Here is a 17,508-nt window from a genome sequence, read left to right on the forward strand (position 1 = left end):
TTCCGTTTGTTTCGTTCACTACTCTTTTCAAATGCAACTACTGGACGACCACGATTATTCTGTTTATTTAAAGATAAAAATCTAATAGAAGCATTTAACCTGGTGGGTGGGGGGGCTATAGCCCCTTGGCCCCCCTTGGATCTGCGCCTGGTTCTCTTATAGAAGTACTGTACATTTCCTAAAAATATTTTAAATAATTAGTTATACTAGACCACCCAACCACCTTCTAAAAAAAAATTAAGCAATTTATATTTTTTTTCCCGTAAAGTTGCTATACATCGTCACAGTCAGAAGCTATTAATAGGAAATGGGGCAAATATGGGCAACATTTTTTTATCGAGGTGATAGAATACTCTATTAAGTATTATATTTTGCAATTTTTAAAGCTTGGAAAGACTTGGAAATGAACTTAAACTAAGTATAATTTTTGTGAGACGTATATGTTATTATTATTACTAGTTATTTATAAAACGTAATGTAACTGATCTGTTGCTAATGGTTCCATGATAAATTTAATTAAATAAACAAATAATCTCTAAGGTATAGAAAAAAACTAAAATTTAAAATAATATTATACTGTTTAATTTTATTTTATAATACACTGCGGACTTATATTATAACTGCTGTAACTAAATCAATTTAAGCCACAACTCGTGCACGAAACCGATTTCTAATGCAGTATAAACTCCTTTATTGGTGTATATTATAATTCGAAAAGATAAGTTAAATTCGATAAGTGCTATTTTTGCCAACTTTTGATGTCATTTGCCCCACTGTGCGACGTATCAAGGTTTGAAGACACCTGACTCATTGATGGAGCACTTGTGATCAGTGCAGCCCAAAAGAGCTCTCTTAAGTGGCTCACTGATCATATTAACCTGATAAAACCTTAGGACGGTGCAGAAATCCAAATGGTAGCTTACAACCCGATCAAGTACAAACGGATGGTCACTCATATACCAGGGCTGCCAAAAGAATTGAAGAAAATCTTCAATTTTGACAAAACTGAACCCAGGGATGAACATAGCGATCTGGAAAGTCCACTATAAGACAGAGGTTAGCTCGAAAGGACAAACTTTGTTCCTATGTGTGGACGAGAAGAGCATAGTCAAACTGGAGGAACTGAAGCGCAGTCTATATTTTAGAATGGGTAGAGTTGCTTCTAGAACTAAGTTGCAAAGCAGCCCAGAAGGATGTGAAAAAAAATGTGCTCTTCAAAAATCTGGGAAGAAGAAGGATGAAGAATCACCAGTGCCACTCGAAAAAGAAGGCAAGGCACAGGTAAGAAATAAACGGACACACTTCACTCCTATCTCGAAAGTGAAGAGAGGAAGTGGGTTACGTAAGGAAAAGGGACTCAGGAAACCGCCATCCTCAACAACCGCCACAGCTGAGGGGAACCTCTCCACGGATCCAAAAGGAAATGTGGAGAGTTCTGTGTTTCCAGAAGATTACTTGTTAGTAGTTTAAACTAAGTTAGTTCCTGGACTGCTTGACTCAGAGATGCGTATTCAACCTCGACAGTTGATAGTGCTATCGATTTTTGCCTTTATGAATACCATGCTACTATTCCATTGGTCATCATGAAAATAAATAATAAATAATGTATCCTAATGTTGATCGCCTAGTTGTTGTATCACCGCCATCATAGTCTGCATCACTATAACCATGTAACTTAAGTTTCACCCTAGAATAAAAAAATAAACTATAGTTATAAGTTCTTCTTAAATATTTTAAAATACGTCACACTATATTTCAATTTATTATTAGAGGCTTTTCTAAATAGCGACTGATAAGATTTACAACAAACGTTATATCAAGCCTTGTAATCTGACTTAAGATACAACAAATTTCCTACAATTTCTCTTTATGGAACTTCCCCTGCTTGTAATGATTGATGGTAGTAAGGTACATTTTTGTGAGTTTATAATACACTAACTGACAATACAGAAAGTATATCTATTGATAGTCATAATGGATAATAAACAATCCGTGACTGTGACAGCAATGTCATAAAAATCTAATTAGCTATCTGTATTTATAATCCCTTGTGTATTATACATGTATATTAACTAAAAAATTTGAAACTTTAAATGTTTATATCTAATAAACTAATAAAGTTATACAAAAAATTCAAATGCCATTTACTATTGAATTAAAAATCCAAACATTTTATTAAATTAAAAATATGTGTTCCCATTTAAAAAAACAAAGTTGACACCCTAACAAGGCATAAGGGATGAATATAAAAAGTTTTAAATAGTTAATAATTCAAGAATAATGTGTAATTAAAGAAAACCATAAAAAAATATGTTTAAATTATATATATTCTGCAAGTAATTGAGTGGGTTATTATAAAAAAATCACCCTGTATAGTTAACATTGCCAAGAAGTTTAATCTTTCTTGCAACATAGTTGATCGTAAACAATTTTTCAATTTCTTTAAAACCGAAACGAACGTTCGGCAGTATAGTTAGTGGCTGGTGTTGAGATAAATATTATAGATAAAAACTGTGTAATTTTCTTTTCATTAAAAGTTGTTATAAGATGAGAACCAAAATGTAATAGTTCATTTATTAACTAATTTTTTTCTAAATCTAAATTTTAAACGTTAAATAGTTCATTCGCTTTTTCCACTATCTTAGAGTCTTCTAATTCACGAAGTTTGATAAAAAATCGAATGGTTTACTGTCTAATATGACATAAAAAGTGTTAATTCTAAAATTGTCTTTTGCCAATATATCTACTTGACCATCTCGAGTTTCGTCATGGTGAACTGTTTTTTTTCTTTTTATAGTATTTTTAAAATAAGTTTTGTTTTTTACTTTGCATAGTGTTTTTTCTTCGTATACATTAAATGAATTTCGCTATGAGTCTACTAAATGAATCAATGAATCATACAACTCGAGGACTGTACAGACATCAATGTTAATATTCTGTAATTGTTTACTTACAGCATTTAATCTGTGAAGTAGAAAACCCCATAAGAAAACCAAGAACGCCATTTTCAACTTTTCAAGTTGTATTCTAAGTCCTCGTGCTTTACATATTGTTTCTGATTTTTCAGTTTTATCTATTTCGATTGCTTTAAGAACTTGTACTGTTACCATAATTCATATAAGCTGACATAAGCATCATACCTTGACGACCAGCGCGTAACTGAAAGACTTTTTACCGTTATAGCATTTGATTTCAAATGAGATTTTAAAATTGACCATCTGTAAGTTGACGCTGAAAAAAAATTATAAAAATGTTGTAATAGACAAAAAAACTTGACAGATTCATTTGAAGCTTCGATGGAGTGTGTTCCCATTAAATTTAAAGAGTGCGCTGCACACGGTATGTAAAAAGCTAACGGATTGAGTTCTCGTATTCTTGCCTGTAGACCTTTATAGGGCCCCGACATGTTATTGGCATTATCGTATGACTGACCCCCTTTTTTTTTTATAACGACCGGAATTATTGTGGGCTGCCCTGGAACTGCCGTGAGGCATTACTTCAAGGCGACCCACGCCGTCTTAATAATTCACACCACCATGTTGCGAATCAGCCCGAAATTAATCAAGAGCTGATTCGCTACGTGGTGTGGCCCCCTCCCGTTAACCGGATCCCAGAGTGGGAACTGTTAGGGAGGACTGCCAAAATAACTCACAAGACATAAAACATTACAAAAAAAAGAGAACCTAAAGCACTGGCCTAAACCAGCGCCTCAGGTCCTCCTGTGCCGGGCGGCGTGGCTGCCTCTGTCTTAGGCGTTCCGCTTCCTCCTTCTTTAATAAGACGGATTCGGCGAACGCTTTGACGAGCCTCCACGCCTCCCGACTCCTCAACATCAAGTCTATCATGGACCCGACTCGGAACGTGGACCCTAGTCAAGACTCCAAAGAGTCCCGCTCCTGGGCCCACGCCTCGCACCGGAAGAGGGTATGCAGAGCGCCTCGGGTTCGAGGGACCGGTTGGAGTTAACGAATACTCAAGAGTATCCGCCCAAACCGGGGACCCGTACAGGAAGACCGAGTGTACGACGCTGATTAAAAGTCTGCACCACATCTCTCTCGGCCCTACCAAATTGAGCATGAGTCCCGCCAGGCAATTCGTACGCGATGTTCCACAACAGAGGCCCGAAAACTGACCCTTGCGGGACACCTCCCATAACAGGTATGAATCTCGGGCCCGCGGCGCTCTCATAAGAGATGACCCGATCGCTATGACCAGTGGACTGACGGTCCGCGAGTCGACGGTGGTTGTTTGGCTGGGAGGTCGAAGTCGCAGGTTGCGACTACTCTCCGGTCCAACTCTTCCGCCGCTTCGCTCACGAAGACGTGTCGGTCCGGTACCGCGGGCGCCGACCATTGAGCGAGTAGTAAGCCCATCTCGAATGCGTTGACGTCCGTGGCCGGTCCGACCCGCCAGCCCACTCACTCTCCGCGGGACGGCTTGCGGGGCACGACTCGGGAGGGGGTGGAGGCGCCGTTGCCGCACTCATACACGACGGGAACACCAGCGTGACGTCCACCACCGAGCTCGAGGAGTGACCCTCGAACGTCGGGGTGGAGCCCCTGTTGGCCGACACCAGCCCGAAGGCCGACATCAGATCCAACAGGTCTTCGCCACGCTGATTCGTGTCCGCCGACCCCCAGACCGGAGAGTGGGCGTTGAAATCCCCGGCCACGATCTCCCCGCGGCCGTCCCGAGGCTGCCCGCAAGCAGGAGGACACGGGCTCGAGGAGTTCGGCGATTGGCAAGCTGGGCGGCGCGTAGCAGCTCAAAACGTCGATGCCGTCTATCCTCGCTACTACGTAACCGTCGCCCGACTCGATGTCCGCGACCGTTAGGCCGCGGTCCATCACGCCGATTGGCTACAGGAGCCTGCCTCAACACTCCTGCATTTGGTACGTATTCAATTGATGACGACACCTGGAAGGTACGCCCCCTACCAACCGCCGGCACTGGGGCATCCGAGTCCCCTGATACAGTAACATTTACTCTTTTCGATTCCATTTTCATAAATGTGATATGATTTGAGGGGGCTACCCTCATAGCCAGTCCCTCCGGCCAGTGAGCGACTAACTTCACTAGTTGCATTGCCGTTTAACTCCTTTCGCACCCAAACGCTACCGCTTATTCGTCCATAAAGGCTTATTTCACAGCTACTTTGTATATCTACAGGGTTAACAAGCGTTTGGGCGGCTCGCTGTCCGCGACCGCTTATTCGTCAATCCAAATTAATGGACTGCTTATTTCGCGGTTAACCTGCATATCTGCAGGCCGTTCCTCTATCCGCAACCTAAGGACGCGCCCGATTCCCCGAGCTACGGAAACTACGCTCGTACCGACGTTTCGTAGCCTCATAGAGTTCGATCACACCGACTCTGTAGCGCAGCGAAACGGGAATCATTATACCCTTCAGATGCTAAAAATGAATTATTATTATTGTCTTGGAATAATCAACGAAGTCCACAAAATACTTTGCCTAATATTTCAGAATAAATTAACCATGGTCTATCGATTATTTGTCCATTAAAATGTTTTCTCTCAAACATATTCTTCGTTAATAAACGTTTCTCTCTATTACTATATATACGCTACGATTTAGAAAAATCAATATTTTTATTTTGTTCAAAACCATTAACAGCAAAATAATCTCAAAGTTATAATCCATATTGAAGGATCATTTGAATAAGACATTGATAGTGACTCGAAACCTGTACATATTTCATCTTGGGCGGTAGACAAAGAATGACAATAAATGGCAGAAGAGGTTGAAGGTATACATTCTAGATTCTGATTTTCTATTAATTTTTTTTAGGTGAAGTAAAAATATTAAAATCATTCATCTTAGGTTAAAACAAATTAGAAATAGATACTTGTTGTACCTCATTTTCTTTTTTTGGTTTAAAAAATGCATCTACCTTTTAGGTCTGTTTGAGGACATTACTTAATTTTCCCGCCTTTTCTATTGTTTTCTTTTTATATTGAGATCCACTTAACTTTTTTCTGTTCATTTTAATACCACTGTAAACACCAATATCGTCACTAAATAATTCTCACGTACGTTTGAAATACAAAAACAACAATATCGGCACTTAAAATAAATTATGGGTACGTATCGGTATACCTATCGGTTGACGGACTACTACCAAATAACTTGTAACGTCATAAATTCGAAGGTGGACCGTTTATGATTTTTGTTATGTCTACTTATTTATTTTATCGCGCGAAAGAACCTTTTTCTGACACAGCGGTGTCAACCACTCATTATTTTGCCGCTGACCGCTAGATAAGGCGATAAAAGAGAAATATAATTAAAATCGAATTGTTTATCAGTTATGATTCCTTCCAAAAAGACTGGCCGTTATCGATTTGAAATTGCCGTTAGATCGGTGTTGACTCTTGTCCATTCTTTCTTCTGTCATTGACCGTGCTAGGGTGCACACGTTTATAGTTTTATTGACATTCTTTTTTCAATGATGGAGTAGAGCCGCCAACGGCGAACGGCCAGGTCTTTTCGGTGAAGCATCCAGACCATCGGATGGGTCTCTTCGGAGACCGGGTATCGACCTTTTTTTATATATTATATTTATGTAATGAGCTATATTTTATTAATTATTTTATTTTATTTTTATTTTATCGTAAATTAACTTAATTTTGTTAATGTGTGGAGAGCACGTGTTTCCCATTTCTTCTAGCCAACGCTAAGGAGCGAGTGTCCAGACCGCTTCTGGTGTTTTTTATTAATTTCCGATTAACATTAACGGATGTGTTCCAATACCGTCCGTGATGTTTGTAATATTATTTGTTTTTTTTTGTTTAAATATTTTATTTTATTTTTATTGCCTTTATTTGTAGACAANTAAATATTTTATTTTATTTGTATTGCCTTTATTTGTAGACATGGTTTTTGATGCATTCGCATTTTTGTCCATGTTTAACTTAATTTTTTTTTTTTAACAATTAAATTAAATTTCCTTATTAATTTCAACTGTAATATTTATTTTATTGCGCGAGTAACTTAATTACTCGCGTGTTTTTATCCCTATTCCTTAATCTAGACACGGGCTACGGTATGTTTTACATATCAACCACATACAACTTTGATTGTCATATTGTGTTTAATAAATCACGAGGTATTATAGTAATTTATACATATAACGACATATTAACTTAGATTATACTTTTAATTAACTTAAAATTAAATTCCACCTATGGTCCGGTAATCATATCTGATAGGTGTGACACCTCGCCTAGGTGGTGGCGACCCTAGCTACTATAGCTAGTCGTTATGCAAGTGGCAAACCATGTTGTTGTTACAGGACGAATTATTAAAAAATAGCCCACTTGCAAACTCAATAAATTTATAAACGGATAAACTGTAGATTTGTCTTATCAAATAATCTAAAAATATCTATTCGTTTCTATAAAGCGAACATTTTTAGGCTATACTCTAGTATTTATTTTATATATACATGTATAGAATTGTATTACATACATTCTCTAAACAATAACATAAGCTATAATACAGAGTATCCCACCGTGTTTTACTCAGCTGAACTATTCAATTGATATTAAATCGAGTAAAACGCGGTGGGACACTCTGTATAGTACAATCATTGTGTCGTCATCCTCATTATCAACGAGTTCCTAGGAAAAACGAATATCACATTGCTAAAAATAAACGAATATAAAATCCTCATACGCCGTTCAAAATTTTGTAGTAGTAAAATAAATTAAAAAATTAGTAATTTTATATTATAAAAACTAAACCAATATTCAACAAAAATTTGCCGCCCTATGCGGCCGCATAGGTTGCAGTGCCTTAAATCCGCCTCTGTACACTACCCCAACAGTAAAACTAGTTAGGACAGGTCGCGCTCATAGAACTGACAACCGAACTCGCTTTGATACGACCGAACAGTAATAACGGGCGTTTACTAGATTAAATATCTACGAAAATAATCCTAATATAAAACTCCGGTTTATACTGAAGTACATAGAAAAATCGTGTTAATTAGAAGCTAATAAAATAATGTAATCTTAAAAATAGCCTGGTTGTTACACTGAGCCAATGACGTATTATATTGATATTCTGAGGTAAATCTATTTCACTATACCGCTCTTAGAAGGTATAATCGTTATATACAATATTCAACGGCATAGAGTTCATTTTTAATATTGTGGGGTAATAAAATAATCAATTATTTCGTAATATACCCGGTCGTAAACGCTAAGTTGGATGGTATGTTAACTTCTCATCGAGTTTTTTATGCGAGATCAAACAGTTATTACTTTGTAAAGACAGAACTTCATATAGTATTCAAAAGGAATAATATTAAAAATTATGTAAAAATTTATGCAATGATTTATAGATATCATATTTAAGATAATTTTGTGATGTTCGGATAATATTACACTAAAACTTCTTTTAGCACTGTTTAATAATTATATTTATTATTAACATTCAATCACGTCTTAAAAACTCAATTTACCTCTGTATTGATTATTAAACATTTCAACCAATCACTAAAAATTATAGTCAATAAATAAGAAGGCATTTAGCCCTTCCCCCCCTCAAGACTCAATTGTTAATTTTTAAAAAATAATCTTTTATTTACAATAAATAAAAGTATTTATTCGAACAGTGTAATTATAATTACATCTTAGCACTCGTTTATTAAGTATGCAGCTTGACATAGATGTTTCGATTTCAACAATTTTTTAACTTTATTTAATGCATTTTGAATAATTAATCACTTTTGTTCATTAAACCAATCTTTTTAGCAACTAGTTTCAAATTATGACTAAAAACCATCTCCCTTAAAAATCTCTGTACTTTACGCGTCGATTAGTGTGCCACTCGCACACTAAAATACTTAAATAGAAAAATTTAGGTTTGCAATTAAATAAAAAATCGTGGTTTAATAATAATAGAGATAAAAATATTTCAGTGGAATTTTACTTAATTATAATACATACTTTAAACTAATCCTAATAAAATGAAAATGTGTATTTTCCTTCTTTTAAATATTGATTATTTCATACCTTGGCGCTTTCCTCAACGTCACCACTTCCTCGTATTTGTTTTTATCAGCTATTCCTGCGTTATCGTCAATGCTAAACTGAGCCTTTATAGATTACAATGTCAACGTCTATAAAACGAAATTGTACTTCTAGCAGTGCATTTCAGTGTATTAATTATATTGTGTGTTAATTAATTATTTCTCAGCTCACCCAAATATAAGATACTTTTTCTGATTACTTGAACAATTAGTTTGATTTTAAGTAAATTGTGTTCTACTTAACATTTGGTGTGGCATACAAACGATATGGATTTAGAAAATGTTAAACAAATATTTAAGGACGCTGGGACTGCTTTAAGCCGAGCTGTGCAGGTGCATGAATCAATATTTTTAATTGAATAAAACTTAAGAAAATAATAAAATTTACATGTTTGCTACTAAATTCGTAGTTTACTTACAGTAACATATGGATTAATAAAGAATTTAAAATTTATTTTTTAATATTAAGCAAAACATTTCTAGAATAATTATTTAATAAATAAATAAACAAAATTATTGACAACCTTATTTGTAAATATTATCCTTCTAGTGAAATAAATTTTATTTTTAAGTGAATTTAAGATTAACATATTAATTTTTTTTTTTTCAATAATCTGCAATTTTGAGATTAACTTTTATAATTTTTCTTGTGTAGTTATTTGAAAAGTATAAAAACATACAGTGCTAGCACAAGGAGAGACACATGCCCTTGATCCCACATTTTATGGGGCTTTATACACATAGCAGTGGCATAGTTTAAGTTTTAATTTTGGGGTTAATGTACACTCAAAAAAACATTTATTACCCTCTCCAAACAAATTTTTTTTTTTATTTTTACCATGTTATCATTTTTACTGAGAAAATCTATCACAATTTAACTGTTCCCTTTTGGCATAGGGGCCTAGCAAAACCTGACACCAGCACTGAAAACACTTATAAAGTTATGTGGTCTTAATTAATTAACTTTTTATAACTCAAAAAAGATTACTTACAAAACATGCTATTTTATTTTTACTCTATTTATATATACATAACTTAGTATAATACAGAGTATACTAAAAACAATATAGTTTAGTATCACAGTATCAAGTTATTGTTCATAAATAGGATGTATTAACAATTTTCAGGTAAAACTGTTTAATCAGAAATCATTAAGTATTAATTTATTTTTCAGTTTACTGAAGAAAAATTGGGTAAAGCAGAAAAAACAGAGCTCGATCCTAACTTTGAGAAATTAGTTTGTTTCTGTGATAGTACCAAACAAAACACTGAAAACATGATTAAAAATATGGAGTTCATTTTGAACTATAATCCTGGTATAGAAAAAATTATTTTCTTAAAAGAAATTTAAAAAGTTTAATACAGTATTTTACAAATTGTAGATCTATGAAAAATAATTAATTTTATAATTTTTATTAGAATGCTTATAATAACATATTATTTTATAGCATAATAAACTGTATCATAAAATAATAAATAAAACCATGTTTAGGTATGAGAGTAGAAAATCTATTCTTTTTGGATAAAAAAAAAAGTGAATTAAGTAGTCTAGAATATTTAGGACTGGCCATGACTGAAGCGGGAAATAATTTTGGCCCAGACACTGCATATGGTATAATTCAAAATAATATTGGTATGAACTACTAAAAAATAAAATATTTATACCTTCAGGTAGTGCACTGATTAAAGTTGGTAATGCCCAGCAATCATTAGGACTTAATCAAAGAGAATTTGTTAGATCAGCTTATGATTGTTTTATTAATCCTATGAATAAATATTTAGAAACGGATATGAAAACTATTGTTAAAGAAAGATCTCTCTTGGAAAAAAGAAGGTAGAAAACTGTTATTCTTATATCTTTATTTTTATACCTTTTTAAATTAATTTTAATGTTTAAAATTTGTGTAGATTAGACTTAGATGCTTGCAAAACACGAATGCGTAAAGTAAGAATGTTGTCAACAACTAAAGATAAGGTAAAATTTTTATTTAAAATTGTTTTAATCAAAATTAATAGAATAAAATAAACGCTAGGTTAATTGATTGATAAAATAATTTCATGCAGCCAGACGAAACAGGTCCAACTGTAGAAGAACAAATTGAAAAGGTAATAAAAGGAAAAGCTGTAATGTGTGGCGTTTGTTTTATTTTATATTTCAAATAAAATAATTTATAAACTTAAGATTTTATTTTTTCAGTAGAGTAGTGATTGAACTTACTTCAATTTGTCTAATATTGTGTTACTTTTAGGCTGAAAATGATCTTAAAGTAGCCCAAGCAGAATATGACCGACAAACAGAAATAACTAAGTTACTTATGGAAGGTGTACCAAGTGCTCATCCACAACATTTACAACATTTGCTTGATTTCGTTGATACTCAAGCAGCATTCTATTTAAAATGTCATGAATCTCTTATGAGTTTGCAATCTGATCTTTCAGGGTTAATTATAAATATTTTATTTTATTAATAAATATCTTTGCTTTATTTTATTACAATTATAATGTAAATTATTGTATATTATGTTTCAGTTTTCCATCTGATTACAATAATGTTGCAACATTATCACCAGATACTCCAGCTTTAGGCCGAATACAACAGGCAAAAGTAATTACTAGTCAAGAACCACGAGACTCTAGTGAATTGAGATTGAGTGCTGGAGAAGTAAGTCTTATCAATTAATAAAGAAGAATTTATAGAAAGTTGTAATTTTTAGCTTCAATGCGAAGCTAAGAAGATATTAGTTTTACTTTATATATATATTTTTTTTTTTTGTCACCACTTTTTCTCAGCTCTCACTGAACCAATTTCCTTCAACGAAACGTCAAAAGATCACAATCGTATCTAGTCGAAGACATTACTCTCAAAAATTGAAAAAATTTCCCTCGTTCCTTGTAAATGGGGGAAATCTCCAAAAAAATTACAAATTCAAAAATCGATAATTTTCGAAAAAAATTTTTACTTAAAACTATCATAAATTTTTCAAAAATTACTAAATTAATATAATATTTTTTTTTATAGATGCATTATGTCTTTTCCTATCATTTGGTATATTTTTTTTATAAATCTGACCCTTTACCTGCCCACAGGAAGGGGGGTTTAAAATGACAACTTTTTTACAAAAATTTTACTTTTTCAACTTAACTTTTGAAAATATTCCGGAAAGTCTGACACTTTTATATATATCCTAAATTAAAGCTAATGTAATGTACTTTCTTATGGAAAAAAAAATTTGACCTCTGGACTTGTCTTTGTGGTGAAAATGGCTACCAAATGCTATTTTTGTGTGAAAATTCTTGATTTTATATTTTACATTTTTAACTTTATATTGTTTTAACTTATTGAAAAGTGTATGGATTTTTTTATGAGAAATAATATTTATATCCCTCTTTCATTCGACATACCTGTTTTTTAAAATAACACCATTTTCCTTTATATATATTCATTTATTACAGTTGTAAATCATAAAACTTGTAATCAGAATTTAAATAAGGAAATAGGAGATCATGTAGCTTTTGAAATAATCCACCAATTTTTTTAAAATTGAACACTATCTACAGATTTGCATCGAAGCTTTTTTTTTTTTTATAGTGATTTTAATCACTGTCAGATATCATTATACTTGAGCCAACTATGCCACGTCACTACTGTGACGCGACCTCCCTGTGCTGGTTTTTTTAAACTAATTTTTTGTATTGATTTCAAATTTACAATTAGATTTTTTTGACCACCTCTAATTAGTAAAAAAACGACTATTATCATATCAAAAATAAACACATAGTAAAATTTATTTTACCATAATTTAGAAATAGCTGAGATGGTAATAATATAATTTTTTTATTAGTAAAATTGAGTCTTTTAAAACATTATATTACATATTAAATTTTTTATTTTTATAAATAGTCCAATATTAAATAAAATATTTATTGACATAAATGATCAAAAATTGAATTGTTTTTTGAAAAATTAAAATCTATCAAAATTGTATCATTGAATTGTATATTTTGAACCTCTTCTAATAACATATATACTTACATTAATATAAAACACTGAAGTTTCAATACTCTTATAGTTTATACTCTTCAAATAAATTTTCTAAATACTTTAAATACAATTTGATATTCTTAACATTTTTCATTAATTCTTCTTTAATTTCTTTTTTTTTTTCTTTTTTTTTTTTTTTGTTATTAACAACCATGCAATACCAATTTGAACTTTATTATTTGTATCAAGGGTAATTAGTAGATTAAACAAAAATTACTTTGTTAAACAAAATCCTTTACTTTTACGTTGCTTATCTAGTTTTAATTTGTATATTACATACAAATCAAAAATAGATAAGCAACTACTGATATTTGATAATTTTTGTTTTAAATCTTGTTAAAAATATTTATTTTTATTTTTAACAGATAATAAGTATAGATGTAAATTCAGACATCGGTTCAAATTATTTTATTGGTAAAAAAATTCAAAAAGGAAAAGTTTATAAAAGTAATGTAAGACTTCTTAATCAAAGTTAATTATTCATTTTTATACAAAACTATTATTCCTATTAACAGTTCTCACTAAAAGTTTTTAAAGATATTTTAAACTTGTGTTTAACTTCAAGTCTAATTTTTACCTTTTTTCTATAAATATTTAATAGTGATATTTAAATTCTTACAGTTGTCACTTTGTATTTTATTTTTAGTTTAATGTAAATAAAAATCATTAAATTATAAACATTCGGTAACTGTTACTTTTAAGAATCCAAATATTGTGAATTAAATAATTAACTATAACTAGTTTTTAGAGAATTTTGTTAAATAATTAATATTGATCTGATTATTTTTAAATAAATTATTAAACAACAATTATTTTTACATAATTTTTATTTTAAGTAATAAAAGCACCAAAATTTGAGCGAGTCACAAGGATATGACAAATCCAATAATTTTTAATCTAGTAAATATTTAATGTTGCTTTGTTCTTATAAAAAAAAAAAAATTTCAAACATTTTATAAAATATTGAAAAATAACAATTTTGTAGAGTAAATTTTAAGAAAATATTATTACCATAATATTTAATTAATATTTCGTTATTTAATTTCTAGAGCATTTCAACATTTTTCAAAAAAATGTTATGAATACTTTACAATATCAACCAATAGCCATGTTATGAAGGAAAGGATAGAAGTTATATAATAATTTTACATTAAATGTGGATTATAGGCATAAAATATTTTCCAAACAAATTATCATTGCTTGAACAAACACCTCTAATTTTGCTTAATAAAATTGATATCAACTGAATAGAAATTAGTCATGTGACATATTTTTTGTGATAAGTTAATAATTAATATTACTGAATTTAAAATGGATAAATATATTCATACTTTAAACATCTAAAGTATTTATACCTGTATAAATTGTGTAACTAAATCAATTACCAATTATTATAAAAATTAAAATATGAATAATTATTTTTTTATGTATTTGCAAGGTGTAACTAAAACGAATATTTCATAATTTAGTTATAACAGTTTCTATTAAAATAAAATATGTGACAAATTAAATGTTAAAACATAGTTAATTTTTTCTAATTTTTTTTATGAGTAACATTTTCACAATATTTTATAAATACAATTAATTGGTACATGTTAACTTTCTCTATTATACCATCATTATCTACTTTACCTTGCTGATATGACAGGATTTTTATACTCACTATTGACCTAAAGTAAATTCATTATGGCTGAGTAAAACAGTAAGGAGGCAAGATCCTCATCACTATTGCTGATCACCTGTCTGAAGACTAACCACAAACAGCACAGCTGAACACCAGCACTAAGGAGGCGATCTACTGCGCCACATTGTGCCCCTACTTTCTGTATCCTTACTTAAAATAATAAGATTTAGGTAATAAAATAAATAATAAATATTCAATATTGCACTTGAAACTTAACAACAAAATATTAATAAAATATTGAAATATCATATTATTTTTTAAGATTTATTCTAAAAAATGACTTTTTTGAAATATTTTAAAACTAATATTTATTCATAAATTAAAAAAATATGATATTATTAATATAAATCTGACAATTATTTTAAAAAAAAGTAAAATAAAATATTTACTGCTTCAAGAGTTATTGGATTTGTCAATTCATAACATGATTTGATCTTTTAGAAAGCTGAATTATTGTATTTTTTTGTGTAGAGAGAGTGGTTAATTCGGAGACAATTTTATTTTAGTTAATTCTTCACTTTTACAAGCCATTTTTTATTTTTTCATACATTTTATAATTTTTAGACAAATATTTTCACTAAACAATTTGTGCATAGTATCATACTAATGACAATGAAACTAAACTTTATTAGCTAATAATGTAACAAGCACATATTTATTTTAAATTGGTTAGCTATGTTGTCAACATGGAAATAAAAGTCGTAGGGTTCCAAAGCAGTTACTAAAGCTCTCTTATAGGGATCATCAATTGGTCATTGAAAATATATAATAGCTAATAACTTTATACTATATTATCTAAGTTTTGGTAAAAAATGTCTAATAATTATCTCTTCTAACTCTATTTGAAAATTTCTAATTCTACTTATTGTAAGAATATTAGTATTAGTAAAATTTTTTTTTTCGCATTTATCAACTAATTAAAGGCTATCATGGCCTCCCTCAAAGAAGGAAGTTTCTTAACCATTTATACTCCGGGATGGGTGGTCGTTAGTCCATCACCGGAAGTAAGATTTATAAAAACAAAATAATTAGTATAAAATTGTATTCAATATAATAGAAAAAATAAAAATAAATTGTAGAATAGCAAATTTTTTAGTTAAAAAAAATAATTAGTTGATAAACACTAAGAATATAAGATATTTTCAGTAATAAAAATGTGTAAGAACCCCATAGTTCCAAGTCCAATTCTAATCTTAACAATAATAGTTAAAAATAAATGCGAATATTAATAATAGTAACACAAAATTTTATTATATACAATTAATCATATTTTATATCTTTTTTGTCATACAAAACAAGACAATTAAACATTTTTATTCTGTTTGGATAAAGTAATTATTTACAAATTTACTACATGTTGATCAAGGAATTCTTTTAACTGTGACATAGCTTTTTTTCTATGTGATATTTTATTTTTTTCTTCTTTAGTCATTTCAGCAAACGTAACACTATAACCATTAGGCTGAAAACACGAATCCCAACCAAAAGTTTCAATTGCTGTGGGTTCAACTATAGTACCATCAGTTTCACCCCTAAATATATTTATTTCACCTTGTTCATTAACATAAGCAACAGTACATACAGCCACAGCTGTTTTATCCTCAAATCCATTAAGCATTCGATAAAGACCTAAAGGATGAATTTTTTCTAAAAACCATTTTACGTATGGACCTAGAATATGATAAATATTTAATACAACTTGTTAAACAGTAAGAGTTATAGCAGATTAAGATTTAACCTGGAAGACCACCAAATGCATTAAAACATAAACTAGTATCTTCAACAATACATGGTCCCTTAATGATTTCAAAAGCTGCCTGAGCTTTTTTCTTACAGATAAAGTCTTGATCTCCTTGATGCTCAGGTAAGTCAATATGTTTATTGGACAACTGAAATAATTCACTAATATTATTTTTTAAATTAATTAATTTTAATAGAAATTTTTATATTAAACAAACATTAAAAGGAGTATCTCCTGTATAAAAAGTTTTAAACATTTGAATAACTTCTTCCAACTTCTTAATGTTTCCCGTGACAAAAACAATATTTTTTTTTGGCATAATTATTTAATGATACGTATAATTAAACAAACTTATTAATATTTCAAAATATTAATATGTATGTTTTAATTTTTTAAATTAGCATAACCTATTTATTAATTTAAAGCCGGCAGATCACATTACTGCTTATCACTGTTTCATAGATGCAGAATATTAATACTGATATAAGTTTATTATCAGATAATATAAGCAATATATATACCTCACGCGCTAAATTTTCAACCTAATAGAGAATTTTGTCTAGCAAACATTCTCAATTACAGACTATAAAAACTTCATATCATTATTCAAAATGTATTTATGTTAAATTTGTATAAAACTAATGATAATGCTTATAAGTCTAATCATAACTGTACTGATATTTGTTTAGATTATTTAAAATTTTAGTATTAAATATCGATATATTCAATATTTTTAGATTAATTCAATATTTTAATTAATTAATAGAATGATAAAAAACTAGTTTTTTGATGAGTATATTAAATTTAAAATTGACTGGCCAAGAGTATGTCAAAGATACTCACAATAGAGCGTTCCATAGAAGTCAGGGCTTTTTAGAATTAAAATTAAAAGGAATTAATAACTAAGAATATTAAGTATGTTTTTACAATAAATCTACCAATTTATTTTACTCTATATTTCTTACAGAGTTACAAAATTAATAGC

General features: G+C 30.5%; 2 protein-coding genes and 1 long non-coding RNA gene across 6 annotated transcripts; 1 reads left to right on the forward strand and 2 right to left on the reverse strand.

Annotated features, from left to right (window-relative positions):
- Positions 1–1,502: 1,502 nt before the first annotated feature.
- Positions 1,503–9,091, reverse strand: LOC126898968 (uncharacterized). Its single transcript, XR_007702444.1, has 3 exons — positions 8,974–9,091; positions 2,955–3,231; positions 1,503–1,687 (listed from the first exon to the last, which is right to left on the reverse strand). It is a non-coding gene; the product is annotated as an uncharacterized LOC126898968 (long non-coding RNA).
- Positions 9,092–9,127: 36 nt separating this feature from the next.
- On the forward strand, positions 9,128–14,468 carry LOC126898943 (endophilin-B1). 4 transcript variants are annotated; one of them, XM_050673368.1, is made up of 10 exons: positions 9,128–9,389; positions 10,231–10,372; positions 10,549–10,668; positions 10,728–10,890; positions 10,965–11,031; positions 11,121–11,162; positions 11,306–11,496; positions 11,586–11,718; positions 13,464–13,550; positions 14,148–14,468. In XM_050673368.1, exons 1-10 carry the CDS (start codon positions 9,324–9,326, stop codon positions 14,178–14,180), a joined length of 1,044 nt encoding a protein of 347 aa, XP_050529325.1. In that variant the 5' UTR covers positions 9,128–9,323; the 3' UTR covers positions 14,181–14,468. The 4 variants fall into 4 exon arrangements, with proteins under 4 accessions (XP_050529325.1, XP_050529324.1, XP_050529327.1 ...); XM_050673367.1 differs by having other exon boundaries at positions 13,464–13,545; positions 14,148–14,467; XM_050673370.1 differs by lacking the exon at positions 11,121–11,162 and having other exon boundaries at positions 13,464–13,545; positions 14,148–14,463.
- A 1,539-nt stretch (positions 14,469–16,007) lies between these two features.
- Positions 16,008–16,972, reverse strand: LOC126898953 (inosine triphosphate pyrophosphatase). The gene is made up of 3 exons (XM_050673384.1): positions 16,741–16,972; positions 16,521–16,671; positions 16,008–16,453 (listed from the first exon to the last, which is right to left on the reverse strand). The coding sequence occupies exons 1-3, from the start codon at positions 16,840–16,842 to the stop codon at positions 16,122–16,124; spliced, it is 585 nt and encodes a 194-aa protein (XP_050529341.1). The 5' UTR covers positions 16,843–16,972; the 3' UTR covers positions 16,008–16,121.
- Positions 16,973–17,508: the final 536 nt, after the last annotated feature.

Source organism: Daktulosphaira vitifoliae, unplaced genomic scaffold, assembly GCF_025091365.1.
Source record: "Daktulosphaira vitifoliae isolate Bord-2020 unplaced genomic scaffold, ASM2509136v1 Scaffold_2, whole genome shotgun sequence".
NCBI classification, from domain to species: domain Eukaryota; kingdom Metazoa; phylum Arthropoda; class Insecta; order Hemiptera; family Phylloxeridae; genus Daktulosphaira; species Daktulosphaira vitifoliae.